Raw genomic sequence first — 25269 nt, 5'->3', positions numbered from 1 at the left:
CAGATGGAAGTCAGCCCCCCAGGTACCGTCCTCCCACCCTGGGGATTAGAGGGCCTGGCAGGCAAGTCAGCCCCACCTGCTGACCCCCTGGGCATCTGTGTGGTCAGGCTCTTCTCAGCCCTGGTGGCCAGGAAGCAGAGAGCGCAGCCCCAGGAGCACCGCCCCTCTTCCCCCAGCGCTTCCCAGGATCTCACTGGGCAGTTCCTGAAACCCACACCTCCCCTCCTGCCCCCAGAGTTTCTCCAGGGTTAGCTGCAGAGAGGTCATGTGGGCAGGAGGAGCCGGCTCCCCACTGAGCAGCCCCTCCAGGGAGCAGGACGCAGGGAGCCCCTCCAGGGAGCAGGACGCAGGGAGAGGGCTGGGCAGGAGCTGGGCAAGACCAGGAAGGCTTGACAGAGCCTTATTTGGGCTTTGTGGGGTACACAGGGACTCCAGGGGCTGCCAGTACACAGTGGAAGGAGGAGGGGATACAGCAGGCCATGGGGCCTGGGCTCAGCATGCAGCCCGCTCCCCCACCTTGAGGATGGCAGAGGAAGTCATTATCCCTGGTCCTCTGACTGCAGCGGGGACGAGGGGACCTGAGTGGCAACACCAACTGCCAGAGGCGAGGGGGCTGCCCCGGCCTCTGTGTTAAGGGGTGCAGGGTCTCCCAAAGGAAGGAGGGTCTCCCACCACTGCCTGTCTGACCAGGTGCTCGAACCTGAGGGGACTATTAGACACATCCAAAGCTGAGGCCAAGCACTTCCTGTGGCCACCAATCAGCAGGGACTGGGCAGGTGGGGCCACCGTTCCTGGGCTCACTCTAAGCACTGCAAGCTGGGCTGCTTAAAGCCACAGGGACATTCTCTCACAGTGTCAGCTGCCAAGAGTCCTAGATCAAAGTGTCAGCAGGGCGGTTCCTTCGGAGGTTCTGAGGAAGACTGTTGCTGGCCTCCCTCCAGCGTGGCCTGTTCCCGGTGCTCTGGGGCTTCCCACACAGCACCTGACTCTCCTATGCTGGCACACGGCAGGGCTCCATCTTCACATGGCATTATTTTTATAAGGACAGCAGTCATACTGAATCAGGGGCCCTCCCAACCCAATTGTGACCTCATTTCAACTACTCAGGTCTGCAATGACCATATTTCCAAAAATGGCCACATCCTGAGGGGCAGGGGTGATCAGACTTCAACAAATCTTTGGGGAAAATAATCCAACTCATAGTCACTATCTAGATAAAAGAGGGGTCTGTTTCATTTTTCATATTCTGGCCCTATGGGTCCGTGGCCCAGATGGCGTTGTGGCCCCAATCCCAGAGTGGATACAGTGATATCCACATCTCCGCTACTGACCTGAATGTGTTGGCCTGGGGCCTGGGGCCACCCCCTTTAGCTCTTGAATACAGCAGGTGCACAGGGAGCAGTGGACGTGGGGAGCGACGGGCTGTCAGAGGCTTGATCACGCGCATTCCAGGTGGCCCGAGGGCCAGGAGCCCTGACACACTCCTGGACGAGCTGCACACAGGGCGGGCCCAGAGGCACTTTCTTCTCTCCCTCCCAATGTGCAGAAAAGGGGGAGATGGTTTTCTTGCGGTGTCCTTGGGCCAGCAGGACACCGCACACTCCTTTCTTAGAATCACTTCTGGATGGTTTGGGGGGGCACTGCTGCCCGAGCCAGGAGCAAAGACCTACAGAAGCCCCCCGACAGGAGTTGTCCTGGACACCTCTCTGCCCATCACCACCAGCAGACCTGGGTGGCGAGCCCAGTGGGTGTCCTACACACACACTCCTGGGCTTCACAAAGCAAAGGCAGGCAGGCTTCCTCCTGGTACTGGGGTGAGTGGCCCAGGTACCTGGGGTTGTGCCTTATATGGGAAAAGGGTCTTTGCAGACCCAAGTGGCTGCAAGTAGAGTCTTGGCCTCAAGGTGAGGCCTTTCTGCTTTAGCCAGGTGGGCCTCAGGTGTCGGAGACATGCTGGTGAGAAGAGGGGAACAAGCCGAAGATGCGGGGGGCAGAAGGGGGTGCTGCTGCTGACGGCCACGGGGCACTGGAAGGCAGGGCTGGGCCCCCCTCGCCTCTGGCGCAGTCTGAGGACCTTGGCTCTGGACTTCTGCCTCCAGAGCGGGGAGAGGAAGTGTTTGTTACTTGAGGTGCCAGTGCTGTGGTACTTTGTTAGGGTGATCCCAAAAAATGAATGGGCTGCTTTCCCACGGAAAAGTAGAGTCTGTAGGGTCTTCTGCCCCCTTTTCCCTTTCTGGCCCCCAGCCCACAGCTCTCCACAGGGGCCCTTGAGCACCTCGGGGCTTAGCCGCTACCCAGAGTCTGGTCATGTGGGTGGGCCTGGCTCCCAGCTGGCCCTGACTCTGTAGGACCGTTGCTGTCTCTTGCCTTTCCCAGCCAGAGGCACGGAGGGTGTGGTGTCACAGGGTCCCTGAGCTGTTGGGTCCAAATGCTGACGAACCAAAGGCACTCGGATTTCCACTGTTGCTGCCAAGTGATCTGTGGGGTCGCCCCTCTCACATGTCCCCTTCTTCTGCCAGGTGTGCGTGGGGTGGAGCCCAGCAGACTCCCTATGACTATGGAGACTGAAGTTGGGCTAAGGAGGGCAGATCAGAAACATGGATGGGGCTTGGTCTTGGTGACTGAGGAGCAGCATTCCATCTTCAAGTGATCCTGTGGATGTCACGTTCCAGGACTAAAACACTCAGGGTCACTCCAGGGGAACTGGGCTGCAAGAAGTAACCACACAGAGATACAAAGAAACAGAGATACCTTTTTCTTTGGGTCCTGTGATGGCTCCTCTGACCTTAGGGGTTGAGGAAAGAGAGTGAGGAGCCCGTGCTAAACCCTTTTATTGCGGAGAAGCCATTCAAACGAGGCCAGGGGTCAGGCGTCAGGGGTTTAGTCCAGCTTCCTGATGTCTGCTGTCAGCTGGGTGACTGACATCTAGGAAGGCCACACCCAAAGGCAGACCAAGAGAAGGGGACACACAGAGCGTTTCCATGGAACATTCTATCCCAAACAAGGCAAAGGGGTAGGATTACAAAGGAACAGGTGAGTGTGGTTCAACCCCAGGGGTTGCCCACTCAGAAGACTGGCCTTGCTATCCAAGGGTGGGCAAAAGACCGAGGCACGAGTCATGGCACGACCACGCTAGACTACAGTGATCTTTCAGATCCCTGGTGCATCAGGACGGAAGGTGTGGTACCTCAATGTGGCTCCCCACATGTGGATTCACTGGAGGGGACACTACACAGGCCTGGGAGGTGAGTATGGTGGTGGCTTGGAGGGCCCTTAGATTGGGTCTTCTGAGCAGCTCTGCCTGGCCTGGCTGCTCTGGGAGTGCTCCTGTGTCCTGGACACACACCCGTCAGAGAATCCCAGCACACCCTCTCCTGCAAGTGACCAGTCCTCTGAGAAGCAGCCTGAGGCCTGCTCCTTAGCCCTGGTGGAGATGAGCCATGTGGCCAGGAAGCAGAGACAGGTGTCCCAGTTGCCCATGATAAACAGGGAGCTACCATAAAACTGGGCAGGGCAGCAGCACTCTGGGTACAGGAAAGCAGCCCAGCACCAGTGTGTCCTGAGGAGCTGGCTGTCTGCAGAGTCAGGTGTTGCTTCCTGTGTCCCTGCACCTGCCTCCTGCCAGCTGTACAGCCCTCCTGGAGCCTGAGGCTCACACCCACTGCCAGGTGACAGAGATGGGTCCTCAAGCTGCGAATGGCTTTGCCCAGTGCATTGGACCCAGCTGGGAGGACAGCCCCGTAGTCCCACCAGGGATGGCAGGGAGATGCGCCAGCTGGCAGCATTTGAAGCCATGTGCCTGGCCACTCATAGTCCCTGAGGAAGGATCACAGGCCACAGCTAGTGCTTGTGGTGGCCAGAGACTCAGAGAGCACAGAATAGGTACACAGGGGGCCTGGCAGGGCACGGGGATGAGAGGGTGGGAATACCCACGGGTGTGAGGAGGCTCTGAGGTTGGGACAGTGACAACTTTGCATGTCAGGTGTCACCCAGGGCTGCTCCATAAGGTCACCAAGCAGGTGGCTCTGGTGGCTAGGACTGAGGCCCCGCTTGGACTCAAGCATGGAGATTCTTACCAAGGCCAGCCAGCTCTGGCCACTTCTGAGTGCCCCATCTTTCCTAGGAGAAACCAACAATGAGCCTGATAAAGCCCAGTGCCCAGGCAAGCTGTGCCCTGATGGACCTGCAGAGGAGGCTGCATGGGGCTCTGGAGCAGGGCTGCCCTGGGAACTGGCCTCTTCCTGCAGGGCTCCTGGCCAGGGGTTTCAGTCCTAGACCGTACAGAATTCTCCGGACCCCACCATGAGCTCCCTCCCAGTTGGCCTGCCTTTGAGCCAGCCTCAGAGGGGCCAGGGAGGTCCACACTGCTCTTCTCCAGTTGTGGGAGGGTATACCTGAGTCCAGAATCCCCAGTTCACGGGTGCACACTGGCAGGATCAGCCATGAAACTGTGCTCAGCCTTGCTTGTCCAGCCTGGAGCCCACCCTCCTGCCAGGCAAGTTTGTGCAAATTCATTTGAAGACGCATCAGATCCCCTGGTGTGGAAGCGCCTCGGACTCCTCTGGTCTGGCTCCGAGCTCTGTCATTGGGAGCATTAGTGGGGACAGATGACAGATGACGGGAGGAGGGTGCGAGGCCCCTGGACAGTTCAGTACTGCCAGGAGCTTTGTCAGCCTGGGAAGGAGGGGGGATGGTGGAAGAGGGTCCTGAGCCTCAGACCTCCCACCAGCCCCTGTGCCAGGGAGCCCTCATGTGATGGGAGCTTGGTGTCAGAGCTGTCATCCCTGAAGGGTCAGGCCACTGCAGGGTTTGCCTCCCTCATAATTTTCCTAGCCCCAGGTATTAGCCCAACACCCTGGCCAAGGGTCTGTGTACTTGCACTGACCGCTCCCTGGCTAGGGTCTATCTGGCAAGGTCAGTAGCAGCCTCCAGCTCTGATCCTCAGATTCCTCATGTCTTCCTGGGGCTCATTGCAGACGCTGGAGCTCAGCCTTCAGACGTCGAGGCTGGGTACTCTGTGTGGGAAAGTGGGAAAACTGTCACTCACTCCCGGGAGGGGCTTCTGCCTGTCTGCCCGCCTTGTGGGGGACAGGCTGTCTGTTGGTGGGTTGGGGATGAAACCAGGCCCACAGGACTCAGCCTGCTGGATGCCTTGGAACCTGGTGGGGTGGGGTCCTGCTGAAGTTCCACCTCCACGGAGCCAGTGGCTGGGGCAGCGTCAGGAGCCTCAGTTTAGCATAAAGGAAGCTGATACATCTATGGGCACCTCACCGATGTCTGCATCTTGTTTCTTAAATAGTTTCCAACTCAATAAAAAGGGAGGTCACTTGAGCTCTTGGTGCTGAGTGCTCACTCCTCCCTGGTCCTGGGCAGCAGGTGGTCCCCTCCGAGCTGCCTTCACCTACCCCAGCCAGCGTCTCCCAGAGGGCCCCACATGGCAGGGCTGGCTGCTTCCCTCTGGGGTGCTCACTGGGACTCTGGTCATAAGAAACGGAAACTCCAGCTGAAGACGGTTTGTTGGAAGCAGCGTGGGAGGCTGCTGGACCGCCAGGGGCTGGGGGAGCAGTCCAGGGAAGGTGCGGTCCCAGGGGTCCCAAAGGTGAGAGGCAGGAGGCAGAGCTGCCGACAGGGGCGGGGCGGGGTGGACCTCCACGCAGCCATGGCCATGGTCAGCCTCATGCTGACCCATCCTGGACCACAGCCTCCAGAGTTAGGGTCCTGGACTGGGCTTGGGGGAAAGCCAGGGATAGGGGAGCTGAGAACCCCTGGGAAGCAGAGTCCAGGCCAAGCGTCCAGAGGCAGGCCCTGCTCCGGGAGGTGTGATGCTCAGGATCCCCACTTGAAGCTGTCTCAGGTCATTTTGTCCATTTCACCTGGATTGGATTCATTGATTGATTCAGCATTGATCGTGTGCCTCCTGCGTGCTGGCTCTGTCTGGGTGGAGTTTCTGTAGCAGGGAGGTCTGCTGCAGGCCAGGTGCTGCCAACGAGGTGGTGAGCCAGTTCTGCACAGCTGGTGCTCCCTGAGTGGCCCGCCTGGGGAGACGTGGGCCTTGGGCAGGACTCCCCAGAAGTAGACGCCAAAGCAAGGGTTTGGGTAAAAGCAATTAAGAAGTGAAATCAGAAAAGAGTATAGAAGGGGTATGGAAGGCCGCGGGGAAGGTCACCTTGAAGCAACCCTGCAGGACTCATCAGTCACCAATTACTGGCTGCCCCAGGGGAAGCTCCATTTTCAGAACCTTCATCTGTGCTCCAAGGTCCAGCAGTGTTTTCCTGAGCAGGTGTCCAGATGCACCTGGGGCCAGGGTGAAGGAGGGCTGGCCCTGGGCTACAGCAATGCTCCCAGGGCCTCTTGCTGCTCTATTAGGTTCACACCTCAGCTGACTTTCAGGATTGTGACTGCCACAATTTCTTGGTGGTGCCAGAGACTTGGCAGGCAGGAGGACAAAAAGTTCAAGGTCAAACTGGGCAACTTTAGTGAGACTCTGTCTCAAAGTTTCACAAAGGTCTGGGGTATAGTTCAGTGGTTAAACACTGAGTTAACCTCAGTACTAGGAAAAAAAAGTATAAGAGACTCTCAAGGGGAGGGTTGGTCAGGAGAGCCACCTTCCCCTGCTGTGGATGGTATAAACGCAGCAACCACAATGGCACCTGCTCCACCCTGGACTCTTGTCTTCTTCCTCTTGGCCAGCACATCTGCTGGTCCTAGGCCCTGCCAGGAAGGGCGAGCTCTGGACCATCTGAGACCCCGGCTACCTACTTTGTTTGGCCCTCTCTGGGAACCATGTGCGTCGGGTGCTGTTGGCACCACCCTGGCCCCAGGGAGGAGCCTGGCAGTGAACCAGGCCACAGGAGGGCAAGTACCTGTGCCCTGGCTGGCTCCTGGTGTGCAGCCCCTGCTGGGCTCAGTACAAGGGAGATGTGTCCTCTCTTAGCTCTGGGGGCCAGAGTCTGACTGGGAGGCATGGATGGGGAGTGTCCCCCAACCTCTGACTCCAGGTAGGACCCTTCTCTCCTCCAGCTATCCTTTGGTATCAGCTGTCAAAGCCCAGCCACAGCTACAGCCCTCCAGCCTCTGCCCCTGGGTCACACACTGCTCCCTATGTCTGCTTCACGTGGTATGCTCTCAGTGCTAGTTACATTGAATTAGGGCCACCCTAATGACCTCATCCTAACTTGATGACATCTGCAAAAAACCCCCATTTCCAAATAAGGTCTTGGAATTAGGGCTGTGTGTGTGTGTGTGTGTGTGTGTGTGTGTGTGTGAGCGCGCGTTGTGATGTCAAGCCCAGGGCCTGGAACATGCTGTTGGATTAGGACTTGGACGTAGCTTTGAGGGAATGGAATTCTACCCATAAGAGCAGGTGACATGACCAGAGCCACTGAGAGCCAGTGTGGTTTCTCTAGAACTTCTGAAAGAGGCTAGTGGGCGCCTGGCAGCACCTGGGCCTGTGGGTCCCCAGGCACCCAGCTCTCTAGAGCTGAGCCCAGCCCCAGGCCCTGGCGTGCCCCCTGGCCTCCCCCGGCTCCAACACTGCCTGTCAGGAGCTGCCGCTTTGCTTGTATTTTCCAACCCAGGTTGAGTCGGATTTCTGGTTACCTGTGCCTCCGGCTGCACCCCATTCCCTGCTCAGGGAGGGGATCAGGAGCCTCCACCGCCGGTGACAGGTGCAGGTCCCTTGGACTCAGGTCCCCAAACTCTGGGCTTTTCGACCACGAAGATGCCTGTGCTGCTAAGTGAGGGAGCTCACTGCTCTCTTGTTTTTCCTTCCTATTAAATCTTGGTATCTTTCAAAGAAAAGCCACTTTCCCTTGAGGTCCATCCCCTGCCAGTGAATGCCTGTGCCTGAGCCAGCTCTCCAGGGACCTCCTGAGCCAGCCCTTCCTCCCAGGGGCTCAGAGATCCTGAGACAACCCTCACGAGGGAGCTGTGCCCCTCTGCCCAGCCCCAGGCTCCTGTCCTGTCAGGCCACCTCAGCAATCACCGCTGCCTCCAACACCACGTCAGTGTGACCTGCTGGCCCATCCCGTCCACCCTGGCTCTGGCCAGCTGACCCCAGCCGCGGTCAGGCTTGCCATGGCCTGTCTGCATGTGAGACCTGCTCTGACAGGAGTGGGCTTGGGCCCGTCTGCAGACCTGGTACCACCTGTGCTCCTCTGGCTACACCCCCTCAGCCCCGTCTGCACCTCCCCTGGCAGGCAGCCAGTCGCCCCAGGCATCCGTGGGCAGTGCACACAGCCCCTTGCCCAGGTACGTCAGGGCCATGTGGAGGGTGCTGGGTCATGTGGGGCTCTGGACCTGGTGTCCCGGGTGTCAGTGCGAGGGGAAAACATGGAGGAGTTCCTAGGGATTGGTGGCCTGTGAAGGCCCCAGTCACAAGCTGTGGGCTCTAGCAGCTTCTGTATGTGGGCAGCCTGGGGCCGGGGCTCTTCCTCCTGGTCACTTACCCATCTACCTGCCGTGGTGCAGGAGCTCCTGTGGGAAGGGGACAGATGACCAGCTGCGCTGACAGGAGCTGTGTGAGCTGACAGGCGGTAGGGTGGGAGCAATGGGGCTGGAGGGTCCTGCTAGGTGGCTGTTGCTGCCCTTGTCCAGGAGGACTGGGCTCATCTAGGACTCTGGCCTGCTCTGATGGGAGAGCAGGTGGCCACCCTGAGTTTTCCCCATAGCCTCCTGGGGCCTGGCCTCCACTTCTCAGTAACAGCCCTGGGACTGCCAAGGGGGCTCCAGCAGGAACCGGGTCTGGCCCTGCCTGGGGGGAGGTCAGCCAGGAGCTGGGCATTAGGGTGGGTGCTACTCTCACTCTTTCTCCTGGGAGGCCTGAGGACAGTGGGGAGAAGGGCAAGGGGCTCTCCAGCCTAAATGTCTCACCTGAGCAAAGACGCTGAGGCCCAGCAGGGCTGCTGGTCCTGGGAACTTCCTGCCTCCATGTGGACAACTGGCAGCTGGGTGGACACTCCGGAATGAGATCTGGGGGCCAGGAGTGGGCAGGCCTGTGCTGGAACACATCCTTCATCCCACTGGGCCTCTCTGTGGGGACCCACACATACAGCACTCCCCAGGCCTGGGGTGGGGGCTGAGAACAGGAGTGGGCAGGACAGGGTGGGCCGTCCTAGGGTGTGGGACCGACAAGCCCTCCTGGGAGAGGCGTCCACCACCCATCCACCCACAGCGTGTCTGCAGCCTGCCCTGGCCTGTCTGCCTGCCCACCTCACCCAACATTTTCCAATGGAAAGTTCCCAGGGCAACAGCAACACAAAACATGACGAAGAGACTGGGCAGGGTGGCGCTGGGGGTCACAGGCTGGGGGCCAGCGGGGCTGGCTTCGGGCTCCAGGGACTCCCAGAGCACCACTGTCAGCAGCTGAGGGGCCAGTCCACACCTCAGGCTGCCCATCCCTGTCTCTCACCCAGACAAGGATGGCTGCCTGGAGGGTCTGCTGTGGTGGACACAGGAGGCCTTTGGTCTATCTGCTGAGCAGTTTCTACTGGGCAGAGAATGGATGGGTGGAAAGATGGTTGAATGGGGATGGGGGTGGGTGAGCCCACACTGGCACCGGGAGCCCACAGAACACACCTGCACCTCCAGGGACCCAGGAACATCCAGGCCCTGCTGTGAAATCGTCTGCCCCCTTGTCTGGCAGGCCTGGGAGGAGGGGCTTCCTGGCTGGAGGAGGAGGAGGCTCATGCCAGGCCTGGGTGGGAGAAGGTACAGCCAGGGTGGAGGCTCCTGGAAGCAAGCTGACCAGTCTGGGTGTGGAGAAGTCTTGAGGGGGGTTTCCAATCCCTCAACGTGGGTTGGGGGGTGGAGGGTAGAGGGTATTGAAGGCCAGGTGGGTGCAGAAGCGGTTGCTGCCCGGGGTCCCCGGGGTCTGCATCGATGTGGAGAAATCACTCCTTCCAGGATGTGTGCAGTGACCCCCTTCCTCCAACCCCAGCCAGCCCCAGGGCAGCCCTGGTACCCATTACCCAGCAGCCCCTTTCTTCTTGGCCCTCTATTCAAAGGTGAACTCAGCCCGCTGCCCTGTGGGTGGCCTGGGTAGGGCCTGGGTAGGAGAACAGGGTATGAGATCCCTGTTCAGGGAACCCAGCAGAGGGGCTAGAAGCTCCAGGCCGGGGCCTGCAGGCCAGTGGAGGGGCTGGAGGCTGGTGTAGGGCCACCAACCTCCACAGTGGGGGGGTGCTGTGGCCTGCGCTGAGTACCCGGCAAGGGAAGCTGGATGGAGACTGGCCAATCTGCTGGGGGAGTAGACCTCCTCACAGCCAATCAGACCAGCCAGCTCAGGGTTCATGTTTTGGGACCCAAAGGAAAACCTCCCCCAGCCTTTCCTCATACACACCATGCCTCCTGTACCCACATCTGTGCTGTGGCCGTGTCCCAGCCCTGAGTCCAAGGTCACCCCCATTGCTCTCATCCCTGCCCTGCCCCTAAGTTCCCCTCCAATGCTATGCCTCTCCCTGGTGTAGAGGATGAGGCTTGGCTGGCCGGGCAGCTGGGGTGGCTCCAGGAGCAGGTGAGGCGGATTCTGCCCAGCACTGCCTATGCTCATGGAAGCTGCTGTGTGCTCTGAGGACAGGGCCCTGAAGCCTGACCCAGCTTGTGTGCGGGCTCAGCTCTGTCTGCAGGGAGCAGCTTCTGAGCACCCAGGGCCCAAGGAGCAGGAGCAGGGATTTGTGTGCCACCTGGCTTGCCCCAGAGGAGAGGCCTCCACCCAGCCCCATGCCTCGGAAGAGGTTGCAGCCTCAGCCCCAAGGAGCAGGGGTGGTTGGGAGTGTACCAGGGCTTTCTTCCTCTGGCTGTCTTGGGATTCCTGGGGCAATGCTGGGTTTCTCTTCTAGTCAGTGTCCAACTAGCCAGCTTGCAGAGTGCTCAAGTGGCTGGTATGGTAGGCAGAGGACCTGACCAGGGGGCAGTACCCACAGTGCCTGACCAGGTACTCTAGGGCCTCCAGGGTCCATGGCAGAGATGAAGTACAGCCAGGTGAAAGGTGGCGGGGCAGGGGGAAAGTGGGGGTGGTGCACAGGAAGCTGGGGCCAAGTGTGGTGAGGGGGTGGNTGAGAGAGAGAAGAGGAAGAGAGAGTGGGGGGGGGGCAGGTGGTCATTTTCTTCCCAGTTGTGCTGCAGGCAGAGGGGGAGCCCCTCGAGGGGTGCTGGTCAGAGTCTCAGGAGCAGGATTCTGGGCTAAAGGCCACATGGGGGCCAGCCCAGCAGGTCTGGTGTGACTTGGTAGAGCAGGCCATGATAGAGAGGAGCTGCAGCCTGAGAGCAGCCAGGACCCGGCCCTGCAGGTGCCTTGGGAGCTGGGGGAAAGGAGGATGTCATCCCAGAATCCCTTGGGAGGAAAGGGGCACAACCTGGGAGTTCTGAGGCTGAGCTGCTGTCCTCCCGTGGGAGGGGCCAAGCTGGAGGACACCTGCCCTCTTGGAAGGTGAAGGGGGTATGGCAGGGCAAGGGAAAGTGGGGGCAGCAGGGCAACCTGGAGGAGCCTCCGGAGGGGACTTCATGGCTTGGCTCTCATCCATTCAACAGCCTAAAGTCCCCTAAGACATGGCTACTCTGCTGTCCCACTGGGTCCAGCCTGGAGGTCCAGGCAGACCCCGAGTGCCAGGCAAGGGCTGCTCCTCTTGGGGACAGCTGCGGGCCTCTAGTCTGTATGGGGTGGGGTTGAGAAGGTTGAGGTGTCTGGCACACCTTCCACATTCCCTAGCAAGGGAGTTCCCCATTAAGGCCAGTGTGACCTTGAGTGAATGAATCCCATTCCTGCAGCAGTTAGAAAGGAAATACGTCCTTGGAGCAAGATGGGGAGATTCACTTCCGAGGTACAGGCTGGGCTTTCCCTGCAGGGTTTTGTGCAACCTCCAGTTGAGGGTGGGCTCTGAACCAGCTCAGTCCCTGTTGCGTTGGGGTTGCGGGAGGCAGTTGGACAGGAAGCAGAGCAGGGGACACTAAGGCGACTGAGCAAGACCAGCAGAAATGAACTGGAGGGGGAAGGGGCCGCGGAGGACGGCGACGCGCCCCCTCCCCGCACGGCCTTCCAGCCCGTCTCACTCCTGCGTAATGAAGCAGGGCAATGAGCCGCAGGGCAACCGAAACCAGCACTGCGGCCACCCGCATTTCCCTGGCAAACTCCATTCAAAAGCCGGGGTCGGGCGGGTGCAGGTCGCTCCCCACCCCAGCCCGCGCGCAGGCACCGCATTCCTTCGCAATGACTTGCGATGGGGAGGGGCCAGGGGAGGGTCCCTACTGCTCGGCAGCCCCTCCTCGCCTAGGGGTGTTCGCAGCCCGGCCCGGGCACAGGTTCCCGACACTCGTCGGCCCCACCTACCTGCCGGCCGGGCGGCGCTGGCCCACCTCCCGCCCCGACCGAGGGCCGGGCAGCCACTGGGAGGAGTCGCCGCACCGCGCAGGTTTTTAAATGCGCAGGGCGCGGGGCGTGGAGCCATCGGAGGGACTGCGGATCCAGCGCCGGAGCGGAGCAGACTGACAGGTGGGGACTAGCGAAACCGAAACACCTGCGTGCCCGCAGGAGACTCGAGGCCTGGAGGCCCAGAGCGCTGGCACACAGCACGGAGACTGGCGCAGCTGGCCCGGAGTTCTGGGCTCTGCCCTCCAGTTTCCAGCCCTGGGCAGGCAGAATTCTGGGTCCGAAGTGGGGGTCCCTGAGCCCCCCTGCAGAGATGGGGACCCCGAGGCCCCAGTTCGGCCATGCCACAGGGAGGGAGTCTCCCTGCCCAGCGGTTCTGGGCAGTCACTGAAGGTCAGGTTCCCAAGCCCTCCTTTTTTTTTTTTTTTTTTTAAATATTTATTTTTTAGTTTTCGGCGGACACAACATCTTTGTTGGTATGTGGTGCTGAGGATCGAACCTGAGCCGCGCGCATGCCAGGCGAGCGCGCTACCGCTTGAGCCACACCCCCGGCCGCCCCAAGCCCTCCTTGCGGGAGGTGTCAGCAGCAGAGCAGACCTAGACCCACGGGCACCAGGCCATCAGGCTGATGCATTGAGGCGGAGCTGGCTCCTACATCTGCTGGGGGGAGACAGGTGGGGCTGACTCACCGAAAGGCCAACTGCTGTCCAGGTTTAGCTGTCCAGGGATGGTCACTCTGGTGATACCAGGCAGAGGCAGGAAGGGCCTTGCCTCCCCACCTCCACCTGTCCATCATGCCCAGCTCCTATCAGGGCCGTTGATTTCTGTCTGTCTTGACAGGGTGCAGACGGGCAGTGACCTCCCATCAGCCCCACAATAGGGAAAAGGCCAGACTCTCTGCCTCCACGTATGGGCTGAGTCCTTCTTCTGTTCTGACCTGGCTCAAGGGGACAACCTGGTCTTGGGCTGGAGTGGGGGGTCCTACTCTTCAGTGTGAGACAGATGGTGGCCCTTCTTAGGAACCGCCCTTCCCTCCCCTGGCTGCTGGGTTGCCTGGGGGAGGATTTGCTCCACCTCCACCACCTCTCCCCCCACCTTCCCTGCCCCAAAGACCACTGGCTTTTTCGCCTCCTACACAGCTTGCTCCTACTGGTGCCCTACTCTGGAAGGCTGGCATTTTGCTTTCCCAGTGCTGGGCTTGACTGGGCCTCCTCCCAGGACCCCTGGGGCGCCCTAGTCTGTCTCTCTCCCGCCTTCCAGACTCTCTGCTCTGCCCCTCCCAGGCACCCACTCTGTGCCTTCCTCCTGGAAAGGGCAGGGCTTTGGAGACTCATACCAGACCCAAGGTCACCCACAAGCCAGCAGGGAGTGGCCCAACCAGCCACAGCACAGTGCGCACACTGAGCGGGCTCACAGCCTCCCTGCCCAGCCCATTCTAGCAGCTCCCTGGGTCAGCGACTGCCCTCTGATCTCTCTTCAGGAAACGTGGGCCTCTCTGGGCTTCTGTCAGCTCTTTCTGGTTTCTGTCCAGGTGCAGCCTTCTGGTCTGGCTGTCTGGGTCCAGGACAAGGGCTAACCAAGTCCAGGCCACCTTACCACCCCTGCCCGTGCTGTGGCCCCAACCCCTGGGCTCCACCTTGGGGTGGAGAACTGCTTCTTCTGTATCCCAGCCAGGAGTCAGGGGACAGGTACATGGCCCTAACCCCATGACCCTCTCCTCTGTGCTCTGCCCTGCCCTGGGCTGGGCTGGACAGGCCCAGTGTGGCAGCCTATGCAGGTAGCAGTCTGAGACAGAGGTCTTGAGGGAGGCAGGGAAGGAGAGGGCTGGCAGAGGGAGAGGCTGACCTGCTGTGCTGTCCCACAGGCCTGGGCTGCAGAGAGGGCGTGGGCCACTGCTGCTCCCAGGCCTTGGCTCCTGGCTGTGGTGCTGCGGGAAACCCACAGCTTAGAGCACAGTCCTGCCTCCTTGGGATGGCACGAGCCACAGGGTCACTGGGAGCTGGCGTCCCAGCTGTGCCTCAGCAGCTGTCCTGCCACCACTGCAAGGCAGCGCTCCTGACTGGGCCACTGCCAGGTGCCCAGGGCCCTGTGACCAGTTCCACTGCCCTCTTCTTGGCCTTCCCTACAGGACAGCTCATCCTTCAAGGCCACAGAACTCCTGAGTGTGTCCCCCCAAAGGACATGTAGAAACCAGGGACGTACCACAGAGTGGTTCCATTGCCCGCCTGAGCCAACAGATGTCCACTACACAGAGAGCCCAGTGACTCTCTGCCCCTGAGATGTGGCATCCTATAGGGCCAAAGTCACTCTCCAGAGCAGTCCCCAAGTGAGCAGCTGGGCTCCCTGCAGGAGGGCTGGGCTGTTCTTGCAGGTTCTTCCTCCTGGGCCTGCCCAGCTCCGCCCAGGGGTCTGCTTCAGGCTGGGGGCCCAGAGCTGCTTGGTCCCCAAGCACCGACTCCTGCCTGTCCTTCACAAGGGCTTGTGCCCTTCACCTGCCCTCTGCCTCCTCTGCTGATACAGCATCCAGGCTGGGGCTGCCCCTCCCCAGGCTTCCCCTGGTGAGCATAGCACTAGGGGCTCTGTGCCTGGGGGTCACTTCCTTCCCGATAGCACCTCAGGGCCCTGCGGTCAGTCAGCGTGGAGCCCTTGCTGCCCACGCCTGCCCTGCCTCGCTCTGGGGGGTGGTGCCTTCTGTAGGCTCTAGAAGTTGTCCCAGCAGCAGGTTCACATGGTCCAGGGGCCTTCTGTCCCAAATCCTGGGAGAGCCCTTCTCTAAGCCCTGTAGCCCCTCTGGGGGCCCTGGCTTCTCAGCCCGTGCTGGGCTGCTGTGAGCGGGAGGCAAGGAGGAAAGTGCTGGCCCCTAGGATGCACATTTTGGGGAATCTGGGGATTTGATATTTGGGGTTAAATTGACCCAGATGTCCCATTCCAAGAGTTGGGTTCTCCCCTTGGTGAGAGGACTTGGCCCCTCCCAGTGCAGCTGCCTGGGCCTGCTCTGCCCTAGGAACCCCACGGCAGTTCAGCAGGCTAGCCCAGCCTCCTGGGATCTTTGCCCAGAGCTCCGTTGCTTGGCTACAGCCCCCACTCCACTGGCCTGTGTCCTCCACACCCTCTCTCCTGCCCTACATAAGTGCGCCCCCAGGAGAGCCTAAGGCTGGGCTGCTTTCTCCCCCCTGGGCTCCACTGGACCCTCCGGCCAGGCGGTGGCAGACACAGATGGCCTCACCGAGGGGTCGGCCTGGTCCTGACATCAATGTCTAAGGTTCTGAGCAGAACACCCCAGAGGACTCAGGAGCAGCATCTGTGGGAGGGAAGGGAGGAGTAGGACTTGGCCAAGGTGGTGGACTGGGGGCAGTCTCACTAGAAGACTTGATGGCTCTCAGGGTCATCAAGGGGCTGAGCCCATCATTGGCTGCCCCAGTAAGGAAGTGACCTCAGGTAGTGCAATTCTTGAAGGGGCTAGTAGTGGCTGTCTTCCCAAAGCCCTCCCTGTGCTGGGCAGCATCAGTCCACCCAACAGGTCATGTGACACCAAAGCCCTAGCTTATGGACAGGATGGATTCTGCATTGGTGTCTGTCCCCTCGGGCTCACCTGCCCACCCCACACATTCCCAGAATGATGTGGGTGTTTGGAGGGTAGAGGGGCTGTGAAGGTGACTGAGGACAGTGAGGGAGAGCTCCGGAGACACAGGAGCAGGGAGGTAGGCCTCCAGGGGATGGATGAGCCATGGGGTGCTGCCGCAGAGCCTGGAGGACACAGGTGGGCAGCAGGTATGTGGTGGGCCAGCAGGCATGAGGTGGGCCAGCATGGAGCAGTGCCTCCTATAGGACCAGCTATAGGGAGGACCAAGACCACTAAGTGACAGTGTGCAGGGTGGATGGACATGTGGATCTGGACTCCAGGGCAGGCAGGACCAAGCTGCAGCTCTTAGGATCTGAGGGCAGGCTGAGCAGCTCTCTGATTTCATGGGTACAAGGAGATGGAGCAGAATCCATCACTACGGGGGCGGGGGGGCAGAGTCCCTGTGTACCTGTCAGGTCCGAAGTACCTGTTGAGATTGGCAGTGGAATGCATGCTGTCAGCAAGGGCTGTGCCCTGGGTGTGAGGGCAGGCAGAGGTGCCTTCCCCCAGACATGTGCAGAGGGAGGCAAGGCCCGTGGATGGCCTGGATGTCCCTCTGAGCAGAGGGACACTTTCCTCTGCCAAGGGTGTGGACCAAGAGAGGGACTAGGCATGGTTCTGAGGACACAGAAGCTGGCCTGGCTCATGGAGGTGGGGAACGAAGGTGTGGGCCATGGTGTGGGCCCACCAGCAGACGGTGACACAGACTGGGACCCTAGGTCAGGCTGTGGGCAGGGCTGTGTCCCTCCACAGGCTCTAGGGGAAGACCCTTTCTGCCTCTCCCAGCTCCTGGTGGCTCCAGACTCTCACAGTGCAGACTGTGGTGTTTGTTCTCTTTTAAGGACACCAGGTATTCGGGATGGGGGCCAGCCCTTTTCCAGTGTGATCTCATCTTAAATTACCTCATAGAGATCCTGTTTCCAAATAAGGTCACATTCACAGGTATGTGGCTTAGGATTTTGACATATCTTTCCGGGTGATCAATTCAACCCAGCTTAGAAAGGGACAGGCCCAGGCAGAGGTAGTTGGTACAGTCCTGGGGCCTGGAGCCAGATGACCCAGCCCAGCAGGGGTGAAGGACCGGCATGTGTCTGTTGGATCCAGGGACCTTGGAGCAGGGGGTAGGTGCAGCAGAGCCATAGCAGAGTTAGGGTCTGGGAGGGCTCCAAGCTCCCCACCCTGGGCCTAGAGCTGTGGTGGACACCAAGGGACAGCCCGCAGGAGAAAACAGAGCCCTCAGACCCTGGGAGGTGGCCTGGTAGCCAATCCCTGGTCCATGCCTTTACAGTCCACTGCTCTTCTTAGCATGCTGGGAAGCTTCTTCCACTCTGCCTTGGGGATCCTGCAGGGTAAGGGAGGGCCCTTCCCCTATGGTGACTGTGAATGCTCACACCCCAAGAGAGTGAGCTGCACCCGGGCCCTCTGCTACCAAGATGAGGCTGCCCAGGGCTGCTCCAGCCATGTCTCTGGAGGTAGATCCAGGGCTCACCAGCTTGGGGAGGGTCTGGGATTGACCTTATGACCTTGCCTCCCCTGCCTGCCCAGAGGCTCATCTCTGACTGTATCTTTCTGTGACCGCAGGACACGTGTGACCTCAACTGGGTTCTGCAAGACCAGCTGTTTGCAATGAATGGCCAGGTCACTCCTCCTCTTGATACCCTGTTCACCAACGGTGCTGAGCAGGCCTTCATCCCCAAAAACATGAAGGCTGGGCTGGGAGCCAGTGCCCCCTCCAAGCCCCAGGCAGAGGCAGCCGCACCCTCCAGAGCCAGGAGCATTGCAGGGGTGCGTGTGGAGGCCTCGGGGCAGACGCTGAGTGTCTATGCTGCCATGAAGCGGAGCCTGCTGCCCGCAGGGCTGGGGTTGGCTCTGCTGGAGGCCCAAGCAGCCACTGGGGGCCTGGTGGACCCCGCCCAGGGCCAGCTGCTGCCCGTGTCTGAGGCCCTGCGGCAGGGCCTGGTAGGGCTGGAGCTGAAGGAAAAGCTGCTGGCTGCTGAGCGCGCGGTCACTGGCTATCCTGACCCCTATGGGGGTGAGAAGCTGGCCCTCTTCCAGGCCCTCAGGAAGGAAGTTGTCAACAGGACCCTGGGATGCCGCTGGCTGGAGGCCCAGCTGGCCACTGGGGGCCTGGTGGACCCCGTCCAGGGCATGCGAGTTGCCCCAGCACTAGCCTGCCAGAAGGGCCTCCTGGACCAGGAGATGTGGCTCAGTCTGGATGAGCAGGAGCCCAGCATGGACACTCCAGGTTTCCTTGACCCCAACACACTGGAGCCGCTGCCGTACTCCGCCCTTCTGGGCCGGTGTGTGCAGGACCCTGGCTCAGGGCTGGCCCTGCTGCCACTCAAGACCACCTTCCATACCCTGTGTGGGGCGGCCAGTGTGGCTGAGCTGCAGGAGGCAGGGGTCCTGGATGAAGAGACAGTCCAAGGCCTGCAGGAGGGCACACTGACAGAGCCAGGTGTGAGTGCTCGCCCTGAGGTGAGGCGCCACCTGGAGGGCACTGGCGGTGTGGCAGGGGTCGTCCTGCTGCCTGAAGGCCACAAGAAGGGCTTCTTCCAGGCTGCAGCTGAGCACCTGGTCCCAATGGGTGCTGTACTCCCGCTCCTGGAAGCTCAGGCTGCCACCCACACCCTGGTGGACCTGGCGACGGGCCGGCAGCTGTATGTGGACGAGGCGGTCAGGGTAGGCCTGGTTGGCCCAGAACTTTATGAGCAGCTGCTGGTGGCAGAGCAGGCGATGACTGGGTACCATGACCCCTTTAGCAGCTCCCGCATCCCCCTCTTCCAGGCCATGAAGAAGGACTTGGTGGACAGGTCGCTGGCCCTGCGCCTCCTGGATGCCCAGCTGGCCACGGGTGGACTGGTCTGCCCGACCCGTAGGTTCCGGCTACCTCTGGAGGCTGCCCTGCGTTTTGGCTGCCTGGATGAAGAGACTTGGCAGCACCTCTCCCAGGCCACGGGCTTCTCAGACCCCAGCACACACAGCAGCCTGTCTTACGGGCAGCTGCTGGCCCTCTGTGTCACCGACCCAGAGACGGGGCTTGCCTTCCTACCTCTCCCCGGGGGACCCCGTAGAGAGGTGCCCCAGGGACCCTCATTCATTGGCCACCACACTCAGGAGGCCTTGAGAGCAGCCATGACCTCCGTCTCTGTGGGGAAGTTCCAGGGCCAGCCCGTGTCCCTCTGGGAGCTGCTCTTCTCTGAGGCCGTCTCTGTGGAACAGAGGTCAAGGCTGGCCCAGCAGCACCAGGAAGGGACCCTCTCAGTAGAAGAGCTGGCAGCAGAGCTGAAGGCCACCATTGAGCAGGCTGAAGCCACAGCCAGGGTCACCTTTGTTGGACTGAGGGACACTGTGACTCCAGGAGAGCTGCTGAAAGCAGAGATCATCGACCAGAAGCTATATGAGCAGCTGGAACACGGGCAGACCTCGGCCCACCACGTGGGCAGCTTGGCCTCTGTGCGGAGGTACCTGCAGGGCACGGGCTGCATCGCTGGCCTGCTTCTGCCCGGTTCCCAGGAGCGCCTCAGCATCTACGAGGCCCGCAGGAAGGGACTTCTCAGGCCCGGCACTGCACTCATCCTCCTGGAGGCCCAGGCTGCCACCGGCTTCGTCATCGACCCCAAAGAAAACAGAAGGCACTCCGTGGAAGAGGCACTAAGAGCTGGTGTCATCGGGCCTGATGTGTACATGAAGCTGCTGTCGGCCGAGCGCGCCGTCACCGGCTATACCGACCCCTATTCCGGGGAGCGGATCTCGCTCTTCCAGGCCATGCAGCGCGACCTCATCGTCAGGGACCACGGCATCCGCCTGCTGGAGGCCCAGATCGCCACGGGCGGCGTCATCGACCCCGTGCACAGCCACCGCGTGCCCGTGGAGGTGGCCTACCAGCGCGGCTACTTCGATCAGATGCTGAACTTGATCCTGTTGGACCCCTCTGACGACACCAAGGGCTTCTTCGACCCCAACACCCACGAGAACCTCACCTACCTGCAGCTGCTGGAGCGCTGTGTGGAGGACCCCGAGACGGGCCTGCGCCTCCTGCCACTTAGCAGCACACGGCCTCAGCTGGTGGACGGCAGCTCCCGGCAGGACTTACAGAACCTGGTGCTTCCTGTGCAGTGTGGAAGGTTCCGGGGACAGAGGGTCTCAGCCTGGGACCTAATCAACTCCGAGTACTTCAGTGAGACCTGGAGGAGGCAGCTGCTGCAGCGCTATGGACAGCGCAAGGTCACACTGGAGCAGGTCACGCAGCTGCTGCACAGAGAGTCAGGGAGGTGGGCAGACATCACACTGCCAGCACTGCGGGGCCGGGTCACCATTGGCCAGCTCCTGGAGGCTCAGATCATCGACCAGGACCTCCTGGAACAAGTTCTGGCAGGGGCAGTCAGCCCTGACGCCCTCTTCCACATGGCCAGCGTCCACAGGTACCTGCAGGGCTCGGGCTCAGTGGCTGGGGTGCTGCTGCAGCCCTCCCAACAGAGGCTCAGCCTTTATCAGGCCATGAAGCAGAAGCTGCTGGCGCCTGGCGTGGCCCTGACCCTGCTGGAGGCCCAGGCAGCCACTGGGGCCATCACAGACCCTAGCAGTCTGGAGATACTGTCCGTGGACGAGGCTGTGCGCCGGGGCGTGGTGGGGCCAGAGGTGTGCAGCAGGCTGCGGTGGGCCGAGGGTGCCGTCACTGGCTTCAGAGACCCCTTCTCTGGGAAGAGAATCTCCCTGTTCCAGGCCATGAAGAAGGGCCTGATCCCAATGGAGCAGGCTGCCCGACTGCTGGAGGCCCAGGTGTCAACGGGAGGGGCCATTGATCCCACAGGCCACCACCACCTCCCCTTGCCTGTGGCCATCCAGCGGGGCTTCATAGACCAAGAGATGGACATGGCCTTGTCCGGCTCTCCCAAGACCTTCCCCACTCCAGACGGCCAGGGCTTCACCAGCTATGCCCAGTTGCTGGAGAAGTGCCCCCGGGACAAGGCCTCTGGCCTCCATCTCCTGCCTCTGGCAGAAGATGCTCCTGCCGTTCCCACTGACACTCAGCTCCAGGACATCCTGCAGGGCACACCAGGGAGTGAGGACGGCAAGTCCCTCTGGGACCTGCTCACCTCCTGCCACTTCACTGAGGAGCAGCGCAGAGGCCTCCTGGAGGGCATGCGGGTTGGGAAGGTCTCCGTGCCACAGCTGCAGGCCACCGTGTGCAGCTGTGTACAGGGGGCAGAGCTCCTGGCCCAGGCCCGTGTGACAGTGCCAGGTCCCCGGGGTGAGGTTCCTGCCGTCTGGCTGCGGGACGCTGGCATCATCACCCAGGAGGCACTGGCCGCACTGGCTCAGGGCACAAAGTCGCCCTCTGAGGTGGCAGAGCAGCCAGCAGTGAGGGCCCACCTCTGGGGCACGGGCTGCGTGGCTGGGGTGCTGCTGCAGCCCTCTGGGACTAAAGTGAGCATCGCCCAGGCCATGAGGGATGGCCTCCTGCCCATAGGCCTGGGACAGAGACTGCTGGAGGCCCAGGTGGCATCTGGTTCCCTTGTTGACCCACTGAGCAACCAAAGACTGTCAGTGGAGGACGCAGTGAAGGCCGGCCTGGTAGGCAGGGAGCTGAGTGAGCAGCTCAGCCAGGTCGAGAGGACTGTGACCGGGTGCGCAGACCCCTACTCAGGGGGAACCCTCTCTCTGTGGCAGGCCATCGAGAAGGGGCTTGAGGCCGAGAGTGAGGGCCTCCCCCTCCTGCAGGTGCAGCTGGCCACGGGGGGCATATTAGACCCTGTTCATGGGGTGCACCTGCCTCAGGCAGTGGCCTGCAGGCTTGGCCTTCTGGACGAGCAGACGAGCTGGGCACTGACCACCACCAAGGAGGACAACAAGTTCTTCTTTGACCCTAATTCCCGGGTCAGGGTGACATACGGGCAGCTCAAGGAGCTCTGTGTGCTGGATGCTGATACCGGCTTGTGGCTGCTGCCACTCACTCAGGACGCTGTGCTTGAGGTGGATGAGCACACCGCAGTGGCTCTGAGGGCCATGAAGGTGCCTGTCAGTATGGGGAGGTTCCAAGGGCGCATCGTGTCACTCTGGGACCTGCTACACTCCGAGTACATCAGTGCTGACAAGAGGCGGGAGCTGGCAGCACTCTGCCGGTCTGGGCGAGCCACAGCCCTGCGGCAGGTGGTCAGTGCGGTCACTGCCCTAGTGGAGACTGCAGAGAAGCAGTCCCCACAGGCCACCTTTAGAGGGCTCCGGAAGCAGGTGTCAGCCAGGGACCTGTTCAGGTCTCAGCTGATCAACAAGCAGACGCTAGATGAGCTGGCCCAGGGGAAGAAGACGGTGCAGGAGGTGACAGAGATGGCCAGTGTGAGGCGGTCTCTGGAAGGAGGCAACTTCATTGCCGGAGTCCTCATCCAGGGCACCAAGGAGAAGATGAGCATCCCAGAGGCCCTGAGAAGGCACATCCTGCGGCCCGGCACGGCCCTGGTGCTGCTGGAGGCGCAGGCGGCCACCGGCTTCATCATTGACCCGGTGAAGAATCAGAAGCTGACCGTGGAACAGGCGTTCCAGGCAGGCATGTTTGGCAGGGAAACTTACGGGAAGCTGCTGTCCGCCGAGCGCGCCGTCACCGGCTACACCGACCCCTACTCCGGGGAGCAGATCTCGCTCTTCCAGGCCATGCAGCGCGACCTCATCGTCAGGGACCACGGCATCCGCCTGCTGGAGGCCCAGATCGCCACGGGCGGCGTCATCGACCCCGTGCACAGCCACCGCGTGCCCGTGGAGGTGGCCTACCAGCGCGGCTACTTTGACGAGGAGATGAGCCGCGTGCTGGCGGACCCCAGCGACGACACCAAGGGCTTCTTCGACCCCAACACCCACGAGAACCTCACCTACCTGCAGCTGCTGGAGCGCTGTGTGGAGGACCCCGAGACGGGCCTGTACATGTTGCAAATCGTAAAGAAAGGAGAACCCTATGCGTACATCGACGAGGCCACGAAGCAAGCTCTGCGATCCACAACTGTGAACATGCACTTGGGGAGGTTTGCCGGTCGGACTGTGTCTGTCTGGGACCTGCTCTCCTCGCAGTACTTCAGCGAGAAACGGAAAAGAGAGCTTGTGTGGGAGTACAGAGAGCAGAAGGTGGGACTAGAGGAACTGGTGGAGGTCATCAGAACCACCATCAAGGAAACAGAGGAGCAAAACCAAGACATCAGATTGGCAGCCATCCACGGGGACACGACAGCCGCAGAACTGTTCAACTCTGGGGTCATCGATAAGGAGACCCTGGATGCACTTCACAAGGAGGACAGGGGACACCAGGACCTGCGGCAGCTGGAGTGCGTCCGCGTGTGCCTGGAGGGCAGTGGCTGCATTGCTGGGGTGACTGTACCCTCCACCCAGGAGGTCATGGGCTTCAATGAGGCCTGCAGGAAGGAGCACATCCCTGCAGGGTTCGCAGCCCAGATGCTGGAGGCACAGGCAGCCACTGGGTTCATGTTGGACCCTCGCACTCATCAGAAGGTGCCAGTGGACGAGGCCCTGGCAGCTGGCCTGGTGGATGAGGAGCTTCGGGAACGGCTGCACATGGCTGAGAAAGCCGCCAAGGGCCACAGAGACCCAGCCACAGGGGAGACCATACCACTGTTCCAGGCCATGAAAAAGAAGTTGGTCGGAAGGGAGGAGGCACTAAGGCTGCTGGAGGTGCAGGTGGCCACAGGGGGCATTGTGGACCCACAGCACCACCACCGAATCCCCCTGGACATGGCCTGCAGGCGGGGCTGCCTAGATGAGGAAACTAAAATGCTCATCTTGGATCAGAAGCACATGAGGAGAAGGTTCCTGGACCCCAACACGCAGGAGAAGGTCACATACCAAGAGCTGCAGGACAGGTGCAAGAGGGACGAAAGGTCAGCATGGACCCTATTCCCAGTGGTCAAGGACACAAAGGACTCAGAGTATGTGGATGAGGCCACCAAAAGGGCACTGGAAGCCCAGCAGGTAGAAATAACAGTTGGAAGGTACAGAGGCCAGCGGCCATCAGTATGGGAGCTCCTGAACTCAGAGTATGTGACGCGGGAGAAGAAGCTGGAGCTGGTCAAGGCCTACCGCCGGGACACTGCAGGAGCCCTGGAGAAAGTGGTACAAAAAATTCTGCAGATAATTGCAGAAAAAGAAAAGAAGAGCAGACCAATGTGGTTCAGGGGTTTCCGAAAGCAGATCACAGCAGCCGAGCTGCACAGCTCAGGTATCATAAACAGAGAGACACTGGAGGATCTGGAAGAGGGCCGACGGACAGTGCAGCAGGTACAAGCCGGGGAGGATGTCCAGCGCTACCTGGAAGGCACTAGCTGCATCGCGGGCGTGCTGGTGCCCGCCAGGGGCGAGCCGGGCCGCCAGGAGAAGATGAGCATCTACGAGGCCATGTGGAAGGGCGTGCTGCGGCCCGGCACGGCCCTGGTGCTGCTGGAGGCCCAGGCGGCCACCGGCTTCGTCATCGACCCGGTGCACGACCGGAGGCTGTCTGTGGAGGAGGCCGTGGCCGCCGGCGTGGTGGGCGGCGAGATCCGGGAGAAGCTGCTGTCCGCCGAGCGCGCCGTCACCGGCTACACCGACCCCTACTCCGGGGAGCAGATCTCGCTCTTCCAGGCCATGCAGCGCGACCTCATCGTCAGGGACCACGGCATCCGCCTGCTGGAGGCCCAGATCGCCACGGGCGGCGTCATCGACCCCGTGCACAGCCACCGCGTGCCCGTGGAGGTGGCCTACCAGCGCGGCTACTTTGACGAGGAGATGAGCCGCGTGCTGGCGGACCCGAGCGACGACACCAAGGGCTTCTTCGACCCCAACACCCACGAGAACCTCACCTACATGCAGCTGCTGCGGCGCTGCGTGCGCGACCCCGACACCGGGCTCTACATGCTGCAGCTGGCGGGCCAGGACTCCGCAGTGCACCAGCTGAGCGAGGAGCTGCGCGGGGCCCTGCGCGACGCCCGCGTGACGCCCCGCTGGGGCGCCTTCCAGGGCCAGAGCGTCTCGGTCTGGGAGCTCCTCTTCTACCGCGAGGTGCCCGAGCGCCGGCGCCAGGACCTGCTGCGCCGGTACCGGGCGGGCACGCTGACTGCGCAGGACGTGGGCTCGGCCCTGTCCTCGCTGCTGGCCGAGGCCGAGGACCGCAGCCCGCGCGCCGACCCTCGGGGGGCCCTGCGTGCGGCCACCATGGAGGTCAAGGTGGGGCGCCTGCGGGGGCGCGCGGTGCCCGTGTGGGACGTGCTGACGTCTGGCTACGTGAGCGGGGCCATCCGCGAGG

General features: G+C 61.4%; 1 protein-coding gene and 1 long non-coding RNA gene across 3 annotated transcripts in view; one reads left to right on the top strand and one right to left on the bottom strand.

Annotated features, from left to right (window-relative positions):
* Nucleotides 1-2704: 2704 nt before the first annotated feature.
* Nucleotides 2705-10037, bottom strand: LOC125616570. 2 transcript variants are annotated; one of them, XR_007347287.1, is made up of 3 exons: nucleotides 8872-10037; nucleotides 4886-8475; nucleotides 2705-4579 (listed from the first exon to the last, which is right to left on the bottom strand). It is a non-coding gene; the product is annotated as an uncharacterized LOC125616570 (long non-coding RNA). The 2 variants fall into 2 exon arrangements; XR_007347288.1 differs by having other exon boundaries at nucleotides 2705-4119; nucleotides 4395-4579; nucleotides 4886-10035.
* Nucleotides 10038-16427: 6390 nt separating this feature from the next.
* The window catches only part of Eppk1 (epiplakin 1), a 15313-nt gene continuing 6471 nt past the window's right edge, over nucleotides 16428-25269 (top strand). Inside the window, exons 1-2 of the mRNA XM_048802416.1 lie at nucleotides 16428-17107; nucleotides 17568-25268. Coding sequence (XP_048658373.1) covers nucleotides 17072-17107; nucleotides 17568-25268 — 7737 coding nt within the window. The 5' untranslated portion in view covers nucleotides 16428-17071. The remainder of the gene's footprint in view (nucleotides 17108-17567; nucleotide 25269) is intronic.

This window comes from Marmota marmota, unplaced genomic scaffold, assembly GCF_001458135.2.
Source record: "Marmota marmota marmota unplaced genomic scaffold, marMar, whole genome shotgun sequence".
Taxonomy (NCBI): domain Eukaryota; kingdom Metazoa; phylum Chordata; class Mammalia; order Rodentia; family Sciuridae; genus Marmota; species Marmota marmota.
This window is presented reverse-complemented; position numbering and strand designations above follow the sequence as displayed.